The sequence below is a fragment of the Protopterus annectens genome, chromosome 12.part0 (genome assembly GCF_019279795.1).
Source record: "Protopterus annectens isolate FY-2018-M chromosome 12.part0, PAN1.0, whole genome shotgun sequence".
Classification (NCBI taxonomy): domain Eukaryota; kingdom Metazoa; phylum Chordata; order Ceratodontiformes; family Protopteridae; genus Protopterus; species Protopterus annectens.
The window spans coordinates 238,340,589-238,365,539 of NC_056746.1; the positions used below are offsets into that span (position 1 = coordinate 238,340,589).

Here is a 24,951-nt window from a genome sequence, read left to right on the forward strand (position 1 = left end):
ATCTCTGTGTGCTCTTAAGGGAATTGCACTTTACTGTGTGTATTTGTTATCCTTTCCTCCTATATGAGATGCCTCTCACTGGTGTTAGTGGTGAGGATTGAGGCTCCTTGATTGCTGGGCCAGGGCACGGGCATCACAACAGATATGCCAGAAGAGCTCTACAACCAGTTCAGGTCACACCTCACTTGATGACAAAAGTAGAATGTACTCAAGAAAAGAGGAAGATAAACAGACCCCTTTAACTACTTAAAAGAATATTACTTAGATCCAAGCAAAAATCTATCTAATGAGTTCAGTGGGGATGAGAAACATTCAAGTAATATTATAATGTAAGACTGAGGACAGCTTAATAAGGTTATTTATTAACATTGTTCAATAAAGCTACCCAAGATAATTCAACATTTAGAAATGTCACAGCACTTCCTATTCACAAATACGGCAGGGCCAATGAGCTTATAATGTACAACTCTGAAGCTTATAATGTACAACTCTGATTAGCCCTTTACAAAATGTTTGGAAAACAATTTTCATCTTAATAAAAATGAACAGGGCATCTGACTAAATTGATAAAAAAAACAGTATGGTTCTGTGAAAAGTAGATCCTGCTTTCTGAACCTGTAGCATTCTTTCAACAGATTACAGCTTGAGAAGGTGGATGAATCCCTATATATTCAAACCAGGTACCTGGATCATGAAAACTTCTGATACCGTCACATATGCTATTATCAGAGATAGTGCAGTACAACAGACAACTGGGTATACAAATGTCTATGTTGCAGAAAACAATGGGTGTGTTATCTGGTAACTTTTAAAATAAGTCAGTAATAAGTGGTGCTTGAAGGACATGGGCTCTGGGTCCACATATTATTAAGGAAAAGGACTAATCTCCATTAGGAAGAATGTGCAGTCAGTTCACTAGTGAACTTAGTAATACTTCAGAATTACCTCACACAGATAGGGTGATGACAAATGGTGAACCTGGGTTTCAGGTAAACAAATAAGTCATTATACAATCTGACAGGACAATGTTGTCAAACACAACTAGAGGCAAAGGAGGAGTTATAGAGTATATTCATCACATGCATTCGCCTGTGGTACAAAAATCATACTGGGTATCATGGGATTCTTCTTTAAAAGCCACTAGTCACACCAAACATAATCACACGCTCTGCATCCTCTGTACAAATCACTTATCAGGCCAACAACCAAGTACAAGAGCAACCTACTGGTCATATTAAAAGACAACTAAATCCTAAACACAACACTTCCTTCTTGCATTGTGTGCTTTCCTCTCTACAAAATGATCCATAGAGTGTCAGATATAAAAGAACATGATTTAGTTGTTTTTTTTCTTTCTGTGGTAGTTCTATGATTTTCAGCTTCCAGAATGCATACCATGTTGGATTTTAATGAAATCTCATGACACTTTCTTAAGGAATTTGTCTCCCTGGCTCTTGTATCCCCATACCCAATTTATTTAAAGTTTCAGGGCAAAGAAAAATACATAGCAAGGTATTTGCAGCTCTTTTCCACTCAAAACCTATTGAGTCTCTTGGAATTCACAGTTGTTTTACTAGTACTGTCATTTACAGCTGCTATTTCCTCCCCACCTTCTAGTCATACACTTATTCAGACTTTGTAATTCACAGGAGTTTACTTTGTAGCCTCAAAGTGAAAAAAAAATCTAATACCAGTAACAAAAGAAGACTGACTCAATGAGCCAAGTGATTTTTTTCAGCAGTAAAAGATTCAGCTAGCTCCAGTATATTTAAAACATGACAAAGAATGCAAATCAGTGAGTATAACTGGAAAAAAATATCAGACACTCTGTCTAGAGATTACTGGAGTAAACAGTATTTTCAAGTGTTGCTATGCTAAATAAATGCAAAGATCTAGCATAAGACAGTAAAATAGAAAATCTAATCTTCTGAAGACTCAAAGTTCATTTGGGAAAGAAAAGCCTAGTTAAAAAACAAAATCACGTCAATATATTTATTCTCATCTAGGCATTTTAGATCAGAGCAAAATATAAAAAAATGCAAAGATCCCTTAACAGCTGCTAGACAGTATAGTTTACAACATCAACATAAGATTTTAAAAATCTATATTTTTTTTTGTGTCTGGTTTTAGAGGCCCTTTAGTCAAACATCTCATCCAGCTATGGAGAATTTCAAGTATTATACCAAAATGATGGAAGAGGTAAAGGAATTAAGTTATGAAGATTAATATCTGTGTTTTAAGTGCATTATAGGTTACCTAGGGAAGACTTTTGTTGAAATACCACTGCCTTCTAGGTCTGAAATGAATGACCATGTCCTATCTACAGCATACACAGGAGAAACAAAACTACCGGTAATTTATAATACTAGATATCAGCTTCAGTGGGACAATGAACACTTTTGCGACTAAGTACCTCTTCAGCTTTGGAACAAAATAACTTGGCACCCATACTAGTATATGATTCTTACATTCTTAAAGAAATTAGACATCTATATGGGAGACGGGAAGCACACATGAAAACTGATGGTGTTTAGGTTTCTTGATGACTTCAGGTCCAAAGCTTGATCAAAGTGGTAGAGCAAAACAGAGTACTGATGCAGAGTTTAACAGAGACTTTTGCTGCAGGTTCTGAAGAACATTTCTTTGCAGTGGTATACAGTTATTCAGTCTAGACTGCAGTGCAGCTTAAGTTTAGCGAGACAAAAAAGGGAGACAAGAATGACATTGTCTCTTTCATTGCTTATTCTCATTTTAGTGGTCAACATAGAAGAAATGTGTACATGCTTAAAATATCACAGTTTTAATCTGCTCAGAGATTGCGGTGCCTTGGATAAAATGCTAGGACAATCATTAAGGATAGCTTTTTCAATGAGTTGCAGAAGCCTCAGTAAGAATATAAAAGCAGGGGGTGTGCAGTGCTGTTTAGGTTTCTGATGGCTGCTTTTCCACAAATCCTTAGGTGCATTGCATATTGAAACTATTGCTGTTGTACAACTGGCAGCCATGCAATGCAGATTAGAGCAGAGTTATGTCAGGACCCATCTGGAGGTAATGCTGCAAGTCAGGACTACATTTGATTTTATTTTTTTAAAGTTTAATCTAGTATTAAGCAGAAGGAAATAAGGCCATTTTCTATGGGATCTATCTTTAGGGATGCCTTTATGGAAAAGTATTACTAGACCTTCCTTTCAGCTATAAAGGTTTCCTCACATCCCAAATATTCTTTTCAGAAAAAAATGTGGCTATACTCTTACACATGCAAGCTTATATCCACAACCCTAACTACTAGTGACACATTTTTTATGGCATGCAGTGCATTGCATGATGTACAAATCTGCTGATACTATAACTCATAGTTAATGTTAGTGCTACAATATCCAAACAGAACTAGTGCCAGAATAATTCCATTTACAATGCATTATTCTTTAACTGCAACACCTTCTGTGCCAAGTACATATTAACTGACCATCCATGGAAAAGCCTTATTGCAGGATTCCAAGAAAACATAAGATACCAAGCAACAGAAATTGCAGCTGTTTGGGATATTTGCCATGTGGTTGTTACAAACACTTGTGGCTGAGTATCTATGTGCTGACTACTGGCTTTTGTTACATCTTAAAGGTCTGTTAAAAAGGAGGGACTGTGTGCTTCGACTTAGGTAGTCTTATAATTTGTATATATTTTTTCTAAGCAGATAAGGGCTTATTTCATAGCCAGTTTGAACCTCCTCATAGTTAAAAGGCTCTGAACTGGTTAAAGGCCCTTTTGCTGAATCAACTTTTGCTTATCTACAGTCATACATTATGAATCTGTCATCTCATCCATTGATTCAATCTTCGATAATTTGTTTAATTCAGGACTGGGTTATGGGGGAGGCAAAGCCTATTTCAGTACTCACCCGGTACAAAGTGAATGAACTAATCCTGAATGAGTCAGTAACTCATTGCAAGATGCACTCATGTTCACCCCCCCCCCCACACACACACACACATACACACACACACACACACACACATACACACATACACACATACACACACACACACACACACACACACACACACACACACACACACACACACACACACACACATACACACACACACACATACACACATACACATACACACACACACACACACACACACACACACACACACACACACACACACACACACACACACACACACACACACACACACACAGCATGCACAATTACGGATAGTTTAGTGGAATATCACTTCACCTATGACGCATCTCTGTGATGTGTGAGAAAACCAAGGCACCAAGCAGAAATCATGACTGCAGGCAGAATATGTAAACATCACAAAGAAGTACCCTAAGAAGAGCAAAGCTAGAAAATCAAGGACTGTGAGACAACAATGCTAACTGCTGCACCAGTGTGCATCCATGCAACTTAAACTATTCTGCATGGCTCCACTGTTCATATCAACAAAGGTGCTGCTTTAATATTTAATGTGTATAGGTTCTTAGGGTTCATAGCTGTTCTTTGGATAGTATGGAAGCTAGCCTATTTTCCTGGTTCCTAGGACCCATCAAATTTCATGTACTATCCTCTGACAAACTAGCAGTGGGGGCTTAACTTTTCTTACCAGTATGTAAAGCTGTCTCATTAAATTTTACAGCATTTTATGTTTTAGCTAATCTTTCTTCTCCCTTCCCTTCTCTCTCTTTGTCTTTTTGTAACTTTTTGTTAGAAATATACCTTTTTTTCTTGTTTTCTGGACATGTTTAAAGTTTTTATTTTTTTTGTTTATTTAGATAAGATGAAAGTGCTTTAAGATGTCATAATATGGTAGCTGCATTAAATTTTAAACAAATTTCACCAGAGTCTGAATTATGATTGGGCGCTAAAACCACAAGTACAGGCAATGGTAATCCATAGGTGCTGTTTGCTTGTCACAATATCACTTCTTGACGGATTTAGGCCTAGAAGACATAATGATGCTACTTCTGGACCAGCAGTACTCAAGAGAAGAATTGAAGAAAAGTCCATCTATATAGAACTATCCACCACCACCTGCGTCAATGCCATCATAGCACTGGTCCTTGCTGAGAATTTAGGGGCCACTAAATCCAGCAGAGGCAAGGGAAACAGAAGGTGGCAAACTCTAATTGTATATAAACTGATAAAGTGACCCTACCAGAAGATTTTTTAAAAAAATCTCCATTCAGGAAGATGCAAACACAATTACAAATTTCTGTCTGTGGTACTTCCACAGAGCTCAAAGTCCAAATTATTCAGTTCCCAAGGTAGAATAGCACTGATACATAGGTTCTGTCATGGCCACAGCTGCTACCATTGTGGTGTCCTTCACTGCTATATTAGGGATTATGGATCACATTTTGATAAATCAGTTATAAAGAGGACATTATGAACAAATGATATCTGACATTTCAGAGAAGTAATTAGTGAAGGCACTGGACTATTACATCCTCATGTATAAAATAATCATAGAATAAAATTTAACCAAAAGAGCACACAAGTATAACAGAACATTCTAAATCCAATTAACAGAATTCCTTGTGGCAGCAAAATCTGTAGTATTTTAGTGGAACTGACTTTTAAGATGTGTAACACAGTACTAAACTCTACTCACTGGAAAACCAAAATGGTTAAAATGATAACCATGTGTATATTTGGTGTTTATGGCTCAGACAAATGTGCTGATGTAGTGTTTGGGGAGAGAGTGGTACCTCAGTAGCCCAGAGACCATTCTCACAAATGTGCTGATGCAGTGTTTGGTGAGAGAGTGGTACCTTAGTGACCCAGAGACCATTCTCACAAATGTGCTGATGCAGTGTTTGGTGAGAGAGCAGTACCTCAGTGGCCCAGAGACCATTCTCACAAATGTGCTGATGCAGTGTTTGGTGAGAGAGTGGTACCTCAGTGGCCCAGAGACCATTCTCACAAATGTGCTGATGCAGTGTTTGGTGAGAGAGTGGTACCTCTGTGGCCCAGAGACCATTCTCACAAATGCGCTGATGCAGTGTTTGGTGAGAGAGTGGTACTTCAGTGGCCCAGACACCATTCTCACAAATGCGCTGATGCAGTGTTTGGTGAGAGAGTGGTACTTCAGTGGCCCAGACACCATTCTCACAAATGTGCTGATGCAGTGTTGTTTGGTGAGAGAGTGGTACTTTAGTGGCCCACACACCATTCTCACAAATGCGCTGATGCAGTGTTTGGTGAGAGAGTGGTACCTTAGTGGCCCAGAGACCATTCTCACAAATGTGCTGATGCAGTGTTTGGTGAGAGAGTGGTACCTCAGTGGCCCAGAGACCATTCTCACAAATGCGCTGATGCAGTGTTTGGTGAGAGAGTGGTACTTCAGTGGCCCAGACACCATTCTCACAAATGTGCTGATGCAGTGTTTGGTGAGAGAGAGGTACTTCAGTGGCCCAGACACCATTCTCTCCATTCTCCTATAACAGTGAAGCTGCACCAGGAATAATTTTTTTTTTGCTCTGGAACGCAGGCATACAGGTACCATCAGCATTGTTAAGATCATAGAGAGAAGAGCTCACACGTGCAGACAGGGAATGTAAGATTTGGAGAATAAGGAAATGTTGAAAGTACTCGGGGGTATACTGTCTGGAGGAAAGGAGAAAGAGCATGGATACATGGTAGAATGCTATCATATAACCACTGCACAGCTCAGAAGGATGGAGCTGAAGATGAAGGAAATTGGTAAATAAGGACATAGATGGAAACTTTGCAGAAAGGTTCAAGTCAAAAAATACTGCTTCTCAGTAAGATAAGCAGGTCCTAGAACAGGATATGCAAGGGTAACAGAATACAAGTCAGCTAAGCAATTCAAGTGAGACTTGGATGGGTAAGTACCTATAATGACTGTGTGGACTTCATGGACGTTTTCCATCAGCTCCCTCATACATACCTATTTGACACTTAAAGTTACTGGACTCTTTCTTACTGAATACTGTTATTACTACAGTACAACGTGCTAAATAATGCAATGCTTGTATCAATAAAATCCTGCAGACAGTGTAACTACAGGACATCATTTCAACCAACATTCCTATTAACTTAGCATCTGCTATCTGAAATTTAATCCAACATTACTTCATGAAAAAGAAGCATCCATTAAACCAAACTGTTAAACTCAGTAAATTAAGACAGACAAAATATTTTCTTACCTAATGAGCAGGTCTCTCAGATAGGAAAACTCACAATGCGCTATATTTTCAACTGCAAGGAAAAAATAAATAAGTTTACTATATTTAGGATGCAAATAATATTCTAGTTTTAGAAACGCATTACAGGATTTTGAAAAATAATTCACCTGGGACATAACCTTTTGAACTAGAACAATGCCAGCATGGTAGAATTTAAAACTCATCGCTGGGTATGTGGCTAACTAGAGATGCAATGCTACAACATGTACACAAGTCATACTTTTCATATAAACAGATTTAAATTAATTGCTAACCTTCTGGCTAACTAGAGATGCAGTTGTACAAAGTGTACAGAAGTGGTACCTTTGTTTTCACATTAATACTGCAATGATTACTCAGTTCAAAGGAAACAAAACTCTTGACTCTAGGATCTGGAGTATCTGCATCCCAGTTTCTAGTTCCTTTTTATGAACTTACATACAAGGGATGTCTTAATGTCAGCATCAGCTCCCAAACTGAAATTCCTTACCCACAACAGTGATGCTTTTAGCTACTATATTTTAGCCTGCAACTGTCCACTAGCAAAATACTTACCCGTAATTAAAGAAACATGGATTTTCTGTTATGTATTATGCGTGTACAGGAGATTTGTGTAATATCAATGCATTGTTAATGTCACTGTACCTACTTTTGACATGAAAGCAACATGCCTGTATGACACAGTGAAAAATCACTTGGTTTTGCATTTATATCACTCAGGACTTCTTTTAAGTATTCTTAATTCACAAATCACCAAAACAAATCTGTTTAACCCCCACTGCATAAAACTATTCCCTTGAGTATATGAAGAATCTCAACAGCAGTACTCATAAGAGAACAGAATTTCATGCAGTTACAATGCCTGCAAATTAAAACAACCCCATGAGAAAGATATGTTCAGTCTGAGTTAAGGATACATATTTGGCTAAAGCAGCTCATACCTCGGGAATCACACTGCTGTATACTAAGTAAGGTGCATTTAATAGTAAAAAGATCTACAGGGCATCAAGATCATAGAAGGAGCAAGAAGAGTCCAGCCAGAGACGGAGGAGTTATAGGTAGGCACTGTCTGAAGGAATGATGTGGTTTGGTAGTGATATATCCCATCATCACTGTGGGACTCACAACATAAACATAAGACAGGAGCAGTGTAGGACCTCCTCCCAGTGCACTGATTAATAAGGAACTACAAGTAACAGGAGCCTAACACTTTTTATTTGAAATATCTCATTTCAATGTACAAATGTAGTGCAAGGTGATCTAACCATCCTGCATCATGTTTCCCACTAGTTACTTCATCATCGTGTAACTTTCTTGGCTATGTAACAGCATAAAATACTTTGGTGTTCTAATCACAAAGTTTTTACCAGTAACAAGTGGCGCTGTCTATATTTTAATCTCTCATCTCTAAAAGCACAAAAAATAAAGTAATAATAATAATCATCCAGGAAAAAAGAGGTCATTGTTCCCCTCTACTCTTCACTCATTAGACCCATTATAGAATACAGCGCCACTTTTGGTATGTACCTCACAAGACATCTACAACAACTGAAAAGGTCGCAGAAATACCTCAGAAAGAGGATTACCGACCTCAAACAGATGCCCTATGCAGATCGTCTCAAAAAACTCCAGCTTTACTCCATCGCTTATCACCTACTCAGAGGTGATCTCTGCCTAACATACAAAGCTATGTCAAACCCAGAGCTGTTGGACATGCTCCACTTAAAGAAATCCAAATCCCTCTGAGCTACATGCTTTAGGGACCTAAACCTTGGCACCACAATAAACAGAACATACTTGTGGGATAGATTCCTGTCCCAGCAACTTCCCATAGACTGGAAAAAACGAACTATATATATCAAACAAAGCTCCTCATTAGCACTCTTCAAAAAATCTTGATGATTGGATGGGAGATAGGAAATTCAGCCCGGGGATCACTTCTTTGACTCTGCTCAAGAAGGGCACAGGAAAATCATTTTCTTGAGTGGCAAAAGCCAGGGTACCTTTTTGGCTAGGCATATATAGGCCCTAGGGCCAATAGCCTAGTACCTACCTATGAACCTATTAGTAATAATAATAATAATAATAATAATAATAATAATAATAATAATATTACTAATATTATTATTATTACTTTATTTTTTGTGCTTTTGGAGATGAGAGATTACAATACAGACAGCACCACTTGTTACTTCTGTAGACTGTTGTTCCACTGTGAAGACCCCTAACTGGGATAAGCCAAAAGGACATGAATAATAATAATAATAATAATAATAATAATAATAATAATAATAATTAGTAATAATAGTAATAATAATAATTTTCAAATAAACTGCCCTTTAAGTGTAAAGCAATCACTCTGAATCTTTGCAGCCTTACATCACACAGGGGGGCAGTGCTTGCCTTTGCAGTCTTACATTACACAGGGGGCGGTGCTTGCCTTTGTAGTGTTACATCACACAGGTGGCAGTGCTTGTCTTTCAACATTACATCACACAATGGGCGGTGCTTGCTACTGCCCATCCTGGTGTGTCCTAAAGTAAACAATCGCCAGAAATTCAATCCTTCTTTTTATTTCACAGATGAATTAAAATATAACCAACATTTCATGCTCACAGCTGACCAAACACCAGTTCAAAATAAACTGAGAAGACAAATGCTTGAGGGTGTACATTTGAGAATAGTACTTGCACCCAACCCCCCACCTCAAAATAGGTAGTGATTTCCTGTACATCCCCCTGTGATATTCAATTGGGATTAAATAAAGATATAAATGCCCGATCATATTTCTAGCTGCTGCTGTCATATTTATATACAGCATGCCTCCTCACCCACTCCCCAAGACAGCCACCTTCTGTGTACCCTTCTGATGTCAGACTGAAGAAAACCTGATAAAATAAACAGGACATACAAAGTTTGCTGTCAGACATATGTAAACAGCAGCTTATTTGTGCTCCTCCAAAAGACAGCTACCTGTATATGCACCAGATGTCTGACTGTGTGAATATAAAAAAAAAAAAATGATTACAGTAATGTTTACAACTTGTTACTTCCAGAGACATTACAGTGCTCCTAAACAAGCTATAGTGACCTCTATGCACCTCTCTGAAGTTTGTGAGGAAAGTTAAATAAATAATGATCACACTGTCTCCAGTCCAACACAAGATACAGTGACCTCTGCAGTTTGGGAGGAATCTTAAAGAAATAATGACATAGTCACAAGCCCCCACACAAGAACAGTGACTTTCTGTGTACATCTATACACAGGGCTGGATTTAAACTAGGTGGGGGTTCAGGACAGAAGTGATTACTAAGCCCATGTCAAAATGCACTTATACAGCCTTGATGAGTGGGGGCTAAGAACCCACAGAAGATGTGATGGTGTGGGTATTCTGTGATGCATTTAGCCCTTTTTTGAGACAGAGAGATGACTGTTAAACTGATCAGCAAGGTCAGTTACTTTCATTCAGGCACTCCCCCCCCCCCAATAGGTATAGACACTTTTATATACAATTCACAGGTCTGATTGTGATGAATTAGAATTACCATGTAATGTATTTCACTTTTGTTCCAAACAAACAAACAGTTGCCACACATTTAAATATTGCAAATTACTTCAGATAATCACATTAATCTTCCTCTGGTCGGGGAGATGGATAGTTTGGTTTAAAGAAAACTCAGATACCACTTTAGACATAAAAGAAAGATTAGTTCTCAAGAAACCCTGTCCATGTGGAAAATAATGTTAGTGTTGACTCACCATAAAAGCTTGCAACTCACCACTCACATTCCTTAAATTCTTGTCTGTACATTAGAGTACTCATGTTTTTCTTTTCAAATAAAAAAAAAAACTTCCTTCAGGAGCACCTTCGCACTTACATTTAAACACTGAGAGGTCTCAACTCCTGTGACCTCGTAGCATTTGTCACGTGAGTGAAGACAACTGTAGTAGCACTGTCCCTTGAATCACTCGATGTTCTGTGGGTGCATTTTCTTTTTTTTCATAGTGGAGCTTTATTTATTTATTCATAGGTTTATAGGTAGGTACTAGGCTATTGGCCCAAGGGCCTACATAAGCCTAGCCAACAAGGTTCCCTGGCTTACGCCACCCAAGAAAGTTATTTTGTGCCACTGACGAGCAGAGACACAGAAGTGATCCCCGGGGTGTATTTCCTATTTCCCATCCACTCATCAAGATTTTTTTTGAAGAGTGCTAAACAAGAACTTTGCTTGACATAGATGGGTAGCCTGTCCCAGAGTATGGAAAGTCTCTGGGACAAGAATCTATCCCTCCAGCATGTCCTGTTTATTGTGGTGACAAGTGTTAGGTCCCTAGAGCATGTAGCTCAGAGGGATTGGGATTTCTTTAGTTGCAGCATGTCCAACAGCTCTGGGTTTGACACAGCTTTATATGTTAGGCAGAGATCACCTCGGAGTAGGTGATATGCTATGGAGTAAAGCTGGAGTTTTTGAGACGGTCAGTGTAGGGCATTTGTTTGAGGCCAGGAATCCTCTTTGTGAGGTACTTCTGTGGCCTTTCCAGCTGCTGCAGATGTCTTGTGAGGTACATTCCAAAAGGGGCGTTGTACTCTACAATGGGTCTAATGAGTGTCGAGTAGAGGAGAACAATGACCTCTTTTTTCCTGGATGAGAACCCTTTTATGATGAGGTGTGCCACGTAGAAGGACTTCCTGACTACTGTGGGGATGTGACTATCAAAGGAGAGACTACTGTCCACCTGGGTCCCAAGGTCTCTTATCACACATTCTGTGTTAAGTAGATTGCTGCCTATGTGGTAGTTCATGGGTACAGAGTTTTTACCAAAGGGGATGGCACTGCACTTTTTGACACTGAGCTTGAGGCTATGTTTCTGACACCAGGCATCTGTCTCAGCAAGGCCCTTCTGTAGGATGTCCACTTCATTTGGGGACTTGACTATGGCTCCTAGTTTGCAGTCATCTGTGAACTTCATTAGCCAGAGGCCTACTGTGTTAGCCTGTACTTCAGAGAAGTAGATACCAAACAGGAGAGGTCCCAGGACTAAACCCTGTGGTACTCCACTTGTCACTGGTTTGAGGTCAGATTTGGAGTCTGCAACTTTTACAGTGTGGGTTCTGTCAGTGAGCCAGTTGGCAACCCATCTTGTGATGTAGGGATTTATACCTAGTTTAGTGAGTTTAGCTATAATTCCAGAATGGGGTATGGTGTTGAAAGCCTTGGCGAAGTCAAGATAGGCTGCGTGAACCACCTTACCCTCATCTACGGCTTTGGTGACTGCCTCAAAGAAGTCGATTCGGTTCAGGAGGCATGATCTGGCTTTCACAAACCCAAACTGGGTGGGATCCAGAGTTTGGAGGTTACTAATGTCTTTGTTTATGAGTTCCATGATGATACGTTCCATGGCCTTGCAGACCAGGCTCGTCAGGCTAATAGGGCGATAGTTCCCGTGATCAGTGGTGGCTCCCCCTTTGTGGAGTGGGATAACTGTTACTGTGTGCCACTCAGTGGGCACAAAGCCTGATACAAGGCTATTATTGAACATGGTGCTTAGGTGGTGAGCCAGTTTGTTCTGAAGTTCATGTAAAATGCAGCCTGGGATGTTGTCCGGTCTCATGGATGCTGTGTTTTTGGCTTTAGAGAGTGCAGGTTTCACCTGCGTAGTTGTGATTACAGGGACTCTGCATTCTTCCTGTATAGATATGGGCCCTTTAGGGGGTGGGGGTAAAGTTAGCACTGAACCTCTCTGCCAGGATGGTGGCAATATCAGTTGGTTCTGTACTTTTCGTGCCTTTGTGGTGTAACTCAGAGCAGATCTGGGTGTTGCCATTGAGATTCTTGACATAGCTATAGAATGCTTCGTGGTTGTCCTTAGAATTTGTGGCGATTTTGTTTTCGTAGCTAGCTTTGGAGGATCTTATAAGGGCTCTCAGCTTCTTACTGAGGCTGACCAGGGAGCTCCTCCACTCATGGGATTTTACTCTCTTTTGCAACAGTTTCTTCCTTCTGTTGTGCAGTTTGTTTATGGCAGGGGACCACCAGATTGGCTTCCTTTTTTTGGAGGATAGTGTCTTGGTTTTGTTTGGGATAGTATGATCCATGCACTCGTGTAAGTGCTTATAGAGTGCATTTGTGTAGGATTCAGCAGTTGTAACTGTTTTGTCCATCTGCATGGGTGTCATGAAGTTCACCACTTCTGTCTTAAGAAGCATGAAGTTGGCTTTGGAGTAATTTTTTACCATGGTTTCCTTAATGGGGGTGGGGGCGGGATGTGGATATCAAGGGTGATTAGCTTATGGTCGAATCGGACCAATGAGGAGTTGACTTCAGGTGTGGAACACCGGTCACTCATGTTGGTAATGATTAGGTGTAGGATATTGTTGTCCCTGGTGGGGGTGTGGATAAGTTGATCCAGAGCATTGGAGTTTATGAATTCCAGAAAGCGTTGAGCTAAGGAGTTGGTACATGAGTAGTTTTCCCCGTTAATGGTGGGTTAGTTGAAGTCGCCCATTGTTAGTGTGTTTGGTTGAACCCTAATATTTTCCAGTACATCAAGAAAAGAGGAATGGGCATCCTGGGGCATGGTGGGGGATCTGTAGCAAGCTACAATTTGGATTGCAGTTTTGCCCCGAGTTAGTTGCACTTGAATAACCTCGGATGCATTATGCTGAGCAACTAGCCTGGAGTTGTGGATATCCTTAATGAATATGGACACACCTCCGGCTTTGGTGTTTCGGTCCAGGTTACATGGCAGAAAAGTGTGGTATAAGTTATAGACTAGTAGTGCAGGGGTGCTCTCTGGAGCCCTGAACCAGGTCTCAGTCACTGCACAGATATTGATGTTCTCCATTTTAATGAGTACTTCAAGTGAGTGCATTTTGAGATTTAGACTTCTAGCACTGAGTAGTATTACCCTCAATTTTTGCTTGCCTGTTCCTGTTACAGATGTGAATGGGACATCAGTGTGCCTGACTATTGAGTCACCTATGACTAGTCTGTTGGGTACGCTGGTTTGCCTTATTGGCTTAGGTTGAGTGGCACACTGAGTCTATGGGCTATGTGTCATTTGGGTTGTGTTGGGAGATGGAGGTTTCTTGCGTTTCTGCTTTGGAAGTTTCTGTTGCTTAGACAAGATTATTACTGAGAGCCTCCACAAATGTTTTTGTGTTACTATGTGTGGATTTTGGTGGTGTAGATTTAGTGAGACTATGTGATGAGTGTGGTGTGGTGCAAATGTTTACCTTCTCCTCTTGACTGTCAAGTTCAGTCTTGGTTGGAGAAAGCTTTACCTCCAGTTTAGCTAGATAAGTGCATCTCTCACAAGTTGTAGTGTTGGGTGGTAGGAAGAGAGGGTTGTCTGTTACATGAGGCTATTTCTACATTGCCTCAAGATGCCCAGATTCATCAGATAGACAGGAGAGAACACTGGGAGCTGACCCTTGGGCATGCCTGAATAAAAAACTATTTTCCTCTAGATAAGTGAGGAAAGTGAGTACAAGAGCTGTTTTTCTCTAAGCAAGTGAGAAAAGTAAGTACAAAAACTGTTTTCCTCTAGGTAATGAGGAAGGTTGAGTGCTATAGTAATTAGTAGCTTATTTAGTGCTTACAAGTTCTGAACAAGTGCTGAGCACGAATAAACAAATTTAAGCGCTAAAACTAAAATTCTGTATCTGCACTAGACGAGTTACAGGACAGAAACAAGAGCAAATGCAGGCTTTCAAATCAGAAAGTTGAGAGAGATGGAAAAGATTGCCCAAACGGCCAATAACTACCATTTCTGGGCCAGAACCACTCCTTATGTGGTAGACAGGTTACCTAGTGCTTACCACTCCCACTGATAAGCTAGAAGGCTTCCCTCCAACACAGAAAGGCTCTGGGGGCTCAGATGGTTACATACAGTACTGGATACAGTAAATCTGTATCTGGACTACACTAGCTACAGGAAAGGTAGGAAACAGGCTTACAGTATTATTATTATTATTATTATTTTTTTACAGAAAAGTAGCTAAAACAGCAGTAAAAATATTTATGTATTTTGTAGAGCAAGTAAATTTTGCTCTACAAAAAATAAATAAATAAAAATTAAAAATAGACAGGTAAAAAGGGTCCCTGCAAGAACAGCAAGCATGGTGACGTAAGCAATTACCTAGTTTGCCTGTACATAAGGCCAGTCCTGTGTATAATAAGCTCACTGTAACAGCAGATGTTCAAGTAGGATCACTGTTGCAGTAAGATTCATTTCGTATGGTAGTTAGCTGCAGGTGGATAGCCATCAATATGACCTGACTCCCTGAGCTCTGCAGACGTGAGGCACAAACTGACTTCTCCCCAACAACTCTCACAGTACTTGGTGGGTCATTTCTGTTGTTACTGCTTCAGAAGCACAGAAGAAATAAAAGATGCAGCCTACTAAAAGAGGAAGTACAGGACTGACTGACTTTGTGTCAGCAAAGTGCTAAATGTGATAATGCAAAGAAGAATAGACTGCGCTTGTACGTCCATGGAGAGTCAATATTTGCAAGCAAGAAATTGCTGTAAAATAACATTAAAAAATATGAATAACTTGGATTCAGGAACAGAAAGCCATACAGTCATCTCATAAGAAAGAAAGAAAGCTGCAGGTAGGTGCAAAAGGAGTTGCACGTGATCTTTAGATGAACAAGGAGAAATGCTTTCATGCTTAATATAAAAAGATGCATTCACTTGGTCAGGTAAGAGAAAGAGAGATGCAGTTTTTGGAAGTACTGCTTCTGTGGCAGGAAAAAAAGAATAGCAAACCAGATAAGAATCATGCAAGCTTGCAGTTCAAATGTTATGTTATACGTGAACTGTAACATAAAAAGTAGCTTATATTATAATGTGTTACAATGAAATATTAACATGGGCACCATAAAAAAGCATGAAGGTCAGCTGTGTTCTTAAAAATAAATGTGTTGTACTTCAGAATGACTTCCACCTGACGTAACATGCCAAATGTGTTAGTTAATCACAACAAAGTATTTATAATTGTTTAGCAAAAAAGATTTGCCATTTACAATGGGATATTTACAATATTTTAGCGGTCTGAATGAAAAAAAAATGTCTTCATTATTATACCGCATAGCATTCAGTATTCAAAAAGGCATACCGATTCCTGGTTTGCAACACAGCAAGTTCATGACAGAAGGAAATTATGATCTGAAATTAGAATGAGGGATTCAACATGCAACTTTTGGAAAACAGGCAGAATAGCCTAAGACAGTGGAAGGGGAGTCTAGTGTGACAGAGGGTGGTCAGAGTCTAAGTCTGGTGGAAGGGGACAGGAGAGGTGGTGAGTGGGGAGGGGAAAGATGGAGGAGAAGCAAAGGCACTATCAATCGATGTAGGAAAAGCTAGTTATAAAAAGTGATAAAATAAAATGAGCAAGTCTGATGGATTTATACACTGAGTAATTCTGGACTTTGGGAAATATTTGCAAGATGCTTCATTAAATAAAGCCTTTTAAAACTAGATCTGAATTTTGGGTAGCATATTATTTCCTTTACTTGGATGGGATGAATTCCCAGGATTTAGGGAGACATGATGGAGAAGTCATGATCAATTCTGTGCAGTCTGGTTCAGCGGGAGGGGCTTTAAAGGGAGGGAATGGTGGATTAAGTTATAGACTGAGGAGCAATGGGCAGTCTCCTTGCAAGATGTGGAGGAGGGGTATTGAATTAGCAACTTACAGGTGCTAAATGGGGCGACAAATAATTTAGAACTTTGGTAATTGGCAAACATCTGACTTTTTTTCAGAACTTAGCAATCATGTCTTTCCTTTCCAATGGGATTCCATCACATGATTCCCTTACTACCTTACACACTCATATCATGTCCTTCTGTCTCTTCTATTTCTAATGAAGGAAGGTCAAGCTCCATTAAATTCTCTTCGTAAGTCACTCCCTATATTACTGTAATCATCGAGTCATCTTCTTCTGTGTTCTATCCAACATTATGACCTTTCTTCCCCTATAAGACCTCCAAAACTACCAATACTATTGCAACCATGGTTTTACAGATGCCTGACAGCCACTACCAGCCTCTCATGTCTACATCTCCATATGTAATCTAGCATTTGGCTCATTTCCATTATTGCCTTCTCACTCTGTGACTGATCACTTAGATGTGTCATTACCAATCATCACCATCATAAAAAAGATAATAGAATAAGAACAGGCGCAACTGCTGAGTGCTAAAGAGAAACCAAGGGAGTATCTGGACAATATGCATGAATTTACAAAGCTGATAAGCAACTGTTTTTTTAATAATAACTCCAGAGTGCAAAAACTCATAGCACAAGGACTTAGGCAACAGAAAGTAGAAAGGGTTATAGCCAAACTTAGCAGCCTATAACAAGAAAAACAATCAGAGATCCTATGAAAGTATTTGAGATATTATGGAAATGTTATGAAAATTTCTATAAGGCATAGCAATGTGGAAATCAAGAAAAGGTACAAATGGAAATGTTTATGGAAGACTTAAGTATGCCAGCGTTAGAAGTAGATGACACCCAGCAATTAACAGTTAAGACAGGATGACATGAGATGAGATTAAAACGGTGACGTGCAGGGAATCTGCAAAAAAGTCTCCTGGAATAGATGGTGCTCCTGTGGAGGTTTGGAAGCCAAGAGGAGAGAAATGATAAAGATCTGAAAAGGTTTGCTTAATAGTATTTTAAAAGGAGAGGAAACACCAATATCCTGGAAGAAAGCTGTGGTGGCTGCAATACCTAAAGATGGTAAAAATTCATCAGATCCAGATTTACATAGTCCCGTTTAAATTTTAAATCATGATTATAAAGTCTTTATGTCTATCAATACCTAAAAGAATGGCAAAGATTTTGCCAAAATTGATAGATATGGGTCAATGTGGTTTAGTGGAGGGGAGACAAACATCTGACAACATCAAAAGAACAGTGACGATCCAGGAGGAAGCAGAATATAAGAAAATACCGTTGCTGTTGGTGGGCCTTGATGCAGAAAAAGCATTCAACAGAGTAAGCTGGGATTTTATGAGTAGCACAATGAAAGAATTTGCATTCTCTGACACAATAATGAAACTAATTAAAAAGATATATGAGGGTTCAGAGTCAAAAATTAAAGTTGGAGGGTTCTTCTCTGACAAGTTGTGTCTGAAGAGAGGAACCAGGAAGAGGTGTCCTCTTTCTCCATTGTTATTTTCATTATACTTAAAGCAATTTGCAAAGAAAACAAGACACTCAGAACTTCAAGGTTAGAAATGGTACTGTAAGCAAGAAACGCTGGCTTTATTTGCAAATGATAATATTTTGTACCTGATAAAACGAGAAAATTACATTTCAGTGTTGTGGAACATTTTAAGACAGTTTCAGTTTTTCTCAGGAATTAAAATTAATGCAGACAAAACAAAGGTTAAAGCTGTAAACTATGTACCCACACATGTATTGGTTCATCACACCCATATTTATGGGAACACAGTAAAATGAAATATTCAGGAGTATGGGTTAAACAGGTTTCTGTTATGGCAGCTAAGGATATGTAGGAAGAGACTAAATTAAAGACAATTCAAAAGCTGAGAATCTGGAAGCTGTTGTTTATGGATATGGATAGCAAGATACAAGCAATGAAAATGTTTTTAGTCCCTTTAGTTTCATCTACAGATCAGACATATTTTTATCAACCAGAAGAGAAGCTGTGGGTAGTAATTAGTAAAGAGTTTAAGGACTTTGGGGAGGTGAACAGAGCAAGGATCAAGTGGGATACGTCGATCCTTCCAGTAGAACAAGGTGGTTCACGATTACCTCATTTGTAGCAATACTTTACAGTTGCACAGTTAAGGCTCACATACATAACAGAAGCCGAAAGCTACAATTCAAAGTGATGATGAAGGGGGAAATACAAGAAATAAGGAGAGAATGGAATTCTGGATGCAGACTCTTAAGGAGAATTTTAATTTAATTTTATTTTATTTATATGTTTTTACTGGGGCAGAACACTGGTCAATATTGACCAATTTCAGGATCAGCCTGAGTGAAATATAAAACATTTCACAAACAAAAAAATATGGAAATGTAAACAACAAAAGGATTGTTCAGACTAACTACACAGAAACAACTATGCATATACTTTTCAGTGAACAAGCAGAGTGCAATGTACAATCAAGCAGAGTGTAATGTATATTATAAATATTAGTTTCTAAAGTGGGCCTATCTTCAGTAAATTGTGAGAGGGGAGAAGAGACTTGAAAAGGAGATAAGTTTGGTGATATGTGCTGTGTTGAAGCAGGAGCATTTGGCTCTGACAAAGAAGTGCTTTTTGAGTTGATTCTGAGTTTGGAATAAGTACTAATTTCTTTAATGTTGATGGGAGAGCTTGTCAAAGAGTAGGTGCCTGAGAGGAGAAAGCATGTGCAATGCTGTGGTATAACAACGTGTGTGTGTGTGTGTGTGTGTGTGTGTGTGTGTGTGTGTGTGTGTGTGTGTGTGTGTGTATAAATAAATATATATATGTATGTATGTATCTATATGTATGTACATATCTATATATATATATATATATATATATATATATATATATATGTATACATACACACACACACACACACACACACACACACACACACACACACACACACAGATATGGATCTAGGATGTTTGATCGAAAGATCAAACATCCGGATCCATTAAGGGCGAGCATACTTACAAGAAAGTGCTTTTCACCGAAGAAGCACTTTTGCATAAGTATGCCTGTTGCCAAAGCCGCACTACTGTGTGGATAAGGGAAAATTCCCTTTTCCCCACTGTAGTGCAGTCTCGGAGGGACAATATTAAAGTAGAGTGGGTGTGGGGGGGGGGGTGCGGCAGAAACATTAATGTAGTGTTTTTTTTTTTTATTAGCACGCCTTAACGAAAGCTCTTATTCGATGAAAGTGCTTTCGTTAAAGTGTGTTCAGTGGTTATGGATTTGGACGTTTGATCTTTCGAACAAACATCCTAGATCCATATATATATATATATATATATATATATATATATATATATATACACACACACACATACACACACACACATATGTGTATATATATATATATATATATATATATATATATTTATCTATATATACATAAATATATATACAAATATATATACATGGGAGCCCTTCATATGTTCGAATTTTCAAATGTTCGAAACTCATATGGCCGACACCATATCAGAGAATGTTTGAAAGGCCGACAAATGATAGCGGAGATACCGCTACAGTACGGGATTGGGAGAGTCCCCTTTCCTGCACTGTAGTGCAATCTCGGAGTGAGAATATTTAAGTAGCAGAGGGTGAAGGGGTGCAGGTGGGCTTGCCCCCCCCTGCATAACACAGTTTTACTGTGTTTACAGGTGGGTAAATGGTGCTATTTCAGGATGTTGGTCTTTTGGAATGTCGATCATATGGTGTTGGCCATATGAAAGTCTACATTCTGAACGTAGAACATTCTGAAGTAGACCCATATACATATATATGGATCTACTTTGTTTGTTTGAAAATATGTTACATCAAACAAACAAAGTAGATGTCCACTTCAGTGAAAGTGCATTTCAACGAAAGTGCACTCTCGCTGAAGCCTAGTCGCCTGATTGGCTGAGTAAAAAATAAAAACACAGAAAACATGCTTTGCAGGGGGGGAAAACACCCCTGCACACTCCCATAAATAATTATACCAACTCCAAGATCGCACTACAGTGAGGGAATAGAGAATATTCCCATTCCGCTCTGTATTGTGATCACCGTACTTCGTTTTCAAAGTTTTGGTACTTCAAACAACTGGGCTCAGCCAAATGGGTTTCAAAGTACTGAACCTTTGTACAAAAGAAGTAAACCCATACATATATATATATAGATATATAGATATATTATATATATGTGTGTGTGTGTGTGTGTGTGTGTGTGTATGTATTATATTCCTAAAGCAGTATCTTAGAGGGGCCAAAAATGTAAGGCCTCCTAGAAGATCACCATTGCCTGCATGGGACCTCAATTATGTTTTGGAAAAGCTCACCCTGCCTCCATTTGAACCAGCTGCTACCGCTGATATAAAGTTCTTATCATGGAAAACAGCTCTGCTACTAGCAATTACTTCAGCAAGAAGAGTTTCAGAGCTACAGGCCCTCATGGCTGTAGAGCCTTTTATCAAATTTTACCCAGACAGGGTGTCTCTGAGGACAAATCCTACTTTTATGCCTAAGGTGGTTTCCAGTGTGGCTCTTAACCAAACAATTCACCTGCCAACCTTTTTATCCAAATCTGCAGAAGAAGGGTGAGAGAATTCTGCATTCCTTGGACGTACACAGACAGCTAAGATTCTACTTGAGCAGGACTAAAGCTCTAAGAAAAACTGAGCAATTACTAGTGACATATGCTGCAGGATCAGAAGGCAAGGCTATTTCAAAGCAGACGATTTCAAAGTGGATAAGAAACTGCATCCATTTCTGCTACTCACACCATGGTAAACCTGTGCCCAAGGGCATTAGACCTCATTCCACCAGAGCTGCAGCTACTTCAGCAGCCTTTCTCAGGGGAGTACCAACCAAAGATATTCTAGAGGCTGCTACTTGGCGTTCTGTTCACACCTTTACAAAGCGTTATCATTTGCCTCTCTACTCTAAATCCAGGGCAGGCTTCACCACTGCAGTTCTGCAGGGCCTTATAGCCACTCCTACTGCTGTTTAGCTCCACCTTCCCAACCATAGCTTTGGGATTCTACCCAAATGTAATGACTGCAACAGTGAAACACGAAGAACAAAGTACAGTTGTGTACACTTACCATAAATGTAGATGTTCGAGTGTATTCACTGTTGCAGTCCAGGTTGCCCTCCCACCATCCCCCTATCATTCTGGAGTTTATCTTTTCTTCTCTATCTTCTACAACCTATGTGGTGTATTTGCTTGTAGATGAAGGTAAAGTTTATATTGATGCACGTATATATATATATGTGTATATATATATATATATATATATATATATATATATATATATTTTTTTTTGCTACCTTTTTGGGGGTGCCTGACATCGGGGGGCAAGAAAAACTAAAGAAAATGGCGTCGGCTGCATGTTTTATACCCCTGGTGACCTGACGTCATGGAAGAGGAGACAGCAACCGAAGTAGGACCCAAGACTGGAATTCAGGCCGACTGAGGGCAACCTGCCAGCAGATTACCCAAATGTAATGACTGCAACAGTGAATACACTCGAACATCTACATTTATGGTAAGTGTACACAACTGTCCTATACTGATACAGTGGCACAGCGAGTAGTGTTGCAGTCTCACTATGATTCATCCTCTGATCTTGGCTGTGGCTCATTTTTTGTACACTCTATATCTCCTAGGTGGTCTTGTGTAGGTTTTTATTCAGGTGCATTGTTCTTTTTTTTTTTTTACTAATATTGCAAAATCATGTCATGGGTAAATTGCCATTGCTCCTTTTTGCCTGTAAGTGTGCACAGTGAATGATGTACGTGTGTGTGTGTGCGCGTGTGTGTGTGTGTGTGTGTGTGTGTGTGTGTGTGTGTGTGTGTGTGTGTGTGCGGGTGTGTGTAAATAATTCCACAGTTTTTATCTGGGGACACAGCCAGTATTGGCAGTCACATATATAATGCTTTTAAAGAGTGGTAGAAAAAAAGACAGTTGACAAGAAGGAATGATTACCTTAGACTAGACTTAGCGAATGTTATCATGGATTCTTCTTATGCCTGTAATATGTTTATGAAATTTATTTGCTTTCTGCAATTCAGTGTTCACTGTTTAATATGCCTTTTTCTAAATACGTAGAACATGAAAAGAAATTAACTGGGAGAGATCCAAGAAGTGGGACTATGAAGTATTGAATGACTACTGACTTCCAAGTTCGGTCAGCAGTAGCTCCTCCATCCACATCTGTTTTGGATCCACCACTGAAATAACTATTAATAAAACAGACTTTCTGTAAACCCTAGACAAATAAATACCATAGATTTGCTCAAAAGTCAGTTCCACATTCAAATAAGAAAAAAACTCTCACACTGGTATTATATGTGAACTTTAGAATCAGTGCCCCTGTTGAGTTCGGGTTCCTATTATATAATCAAAGATGCAATCCTTCAAATGCATCTTGATCAAACTTGAAAGCACGAAACAGCAAAATAGCAAAACGGCATATAAGCGATTTCTTTCCCTTGGAAAGAAATCACTTGGCCGCCTCCATTACTTTGCCATTTTCCTCACTGTAGTGCGATCTCAGAGTTGGAATATTTAAGTAGGGGGGTGGGGGGGGGGTGAAGCTCCCCACTTTATGTAATTTTTTAAGTTTTTTTTAATTTATTTTTTTTGTGGAACAGCGTTTTTTTTCCCCTGGGAAAAAAATGCTGTTCCAAGTGTTCGGGATTGTAAACTTTCATTTATATGGGGTTGATAAATCAGCATTCGCTTTTTTAAGCATTCGCTGATTTAATATAGACCCTTGAGTTCTACTCAAAATTGTCAAAATTTAATCAACTGCTATGCCACTCCATAAATAAATAAGTCATTAGTTCGTCTACACTAAAAGTAAAAATGTCTGTGTTGTGCAAAAAATTGCCATACCTAGCATCATAATACTAAATTAGCAAAAACAAGGTCAAAATGGACCTTATTGCAACACCACTCACCTGCTTATAATTTTTACCTTGAAAAAAAAAACAGAGCAAAATGTTTTCCAAAGTGAAAAACACATCAAAAATAATACTGATTTTCCAGGTGTAAGTGAATGAATGTTTTTAACCTCTAAGGAATTCCACTCCTAATTTATGGGATATACATGAATACAGCTACTCTATGTTTGTTCTAACAGTCATACATTTCAGTGTGACTTAAATATTCCTCCAAATTATCTAAAATATGGCAACATTTTAGTCAGAATTTGATAAACTTTTATGTTTTTCATTCACAAACGTAGTGAGAGGTAAAGTGTTAGTAACTCCCACTGACACTATTAGATGGGGTAGTCCTTTACTTATATACCTTTGGTACTCCAAACAAAATACCAGTTTTGTGGGCAGATACCAGAAAAGTACAGTTTTGTACCTACCATAAATGTAGATGTTCGAGTGCTAATACAGCTGCAGTCATAACAGATGGGTTCTCCTGCCGTCAGGCGGGTCCTCGGTCGGCCGAATTCCAAAGTCTAGGTCCGGCGTCAGTTGTCGTTGCTTCTTCCCTGATGTCAGTGCGACAGGGGTATAAAAGAACCAGCCGATGCCATTTTCTTTAGTTTTTCTTGCCCCAGATGTCAGGTGCCCCCAAAAGGAAGGCAATACATAAATTTGTGTAATAAAGCAATGCCATATAATCAAAATACAGTAGTGCAAGCAAACACATCAAGAATGAATACCCCAATCAGGGTGCATGAGGAGATGTTAGCCATTAGGCCTGTCACAAGAGGGGAAGGAGGGAGGGAAACCTGGACTGCAGCTGTATTAGCACTCGAACATCTACATTTATGGTAGGTACAAAACTGTACTATGTTCATCGTGCATACAGCTGCAGTCATAACAGATGGGTAGAATCCCAAAGCTAAGAAAGGGGTGGTAGGCACTAGGTGGAACTAGGAGGAGCCAGAATGCCCTGCAAGACTGCAGAGGCAAAGCCCGCTCTTGATTTGGAGTATAGTGGAAGGTGGTAGTGCTTGGAGAAGGTATGCACAGAACTCCAAGTGGCTGCTTCCAAAATATCTTTGGTAGGAACTCCTCTGAGA

General features: G+C 39.2%; 1 protein-coding gene across 4 annotated transcripts in view; it reads right to left on the bottom strand.

The window, feature by feature from the left end:
* The window catches only part of LOC122816479 (neuronal-specific septin-3-like), a 1,898,421-nt gene that overhangs the window by 39,503 nt on the left and 1,833,967 nt on the right, over positions 1-24,951 (bottom strand). For all 4 annotated transcript variants that reach the window (XM_044089300.1, XM_044089301.1, XM_044089302.1 and 1 more), the window contains one exon: positions 7,180-7,231. In XM_044089300.1, the coding sequence (XP_043945235.1) occupies positions 7,180-7,231 (52 nt within the window). The remainder of the gene's footprint in view (positions 1-7,179; positions 7,232-24,951) is intronic.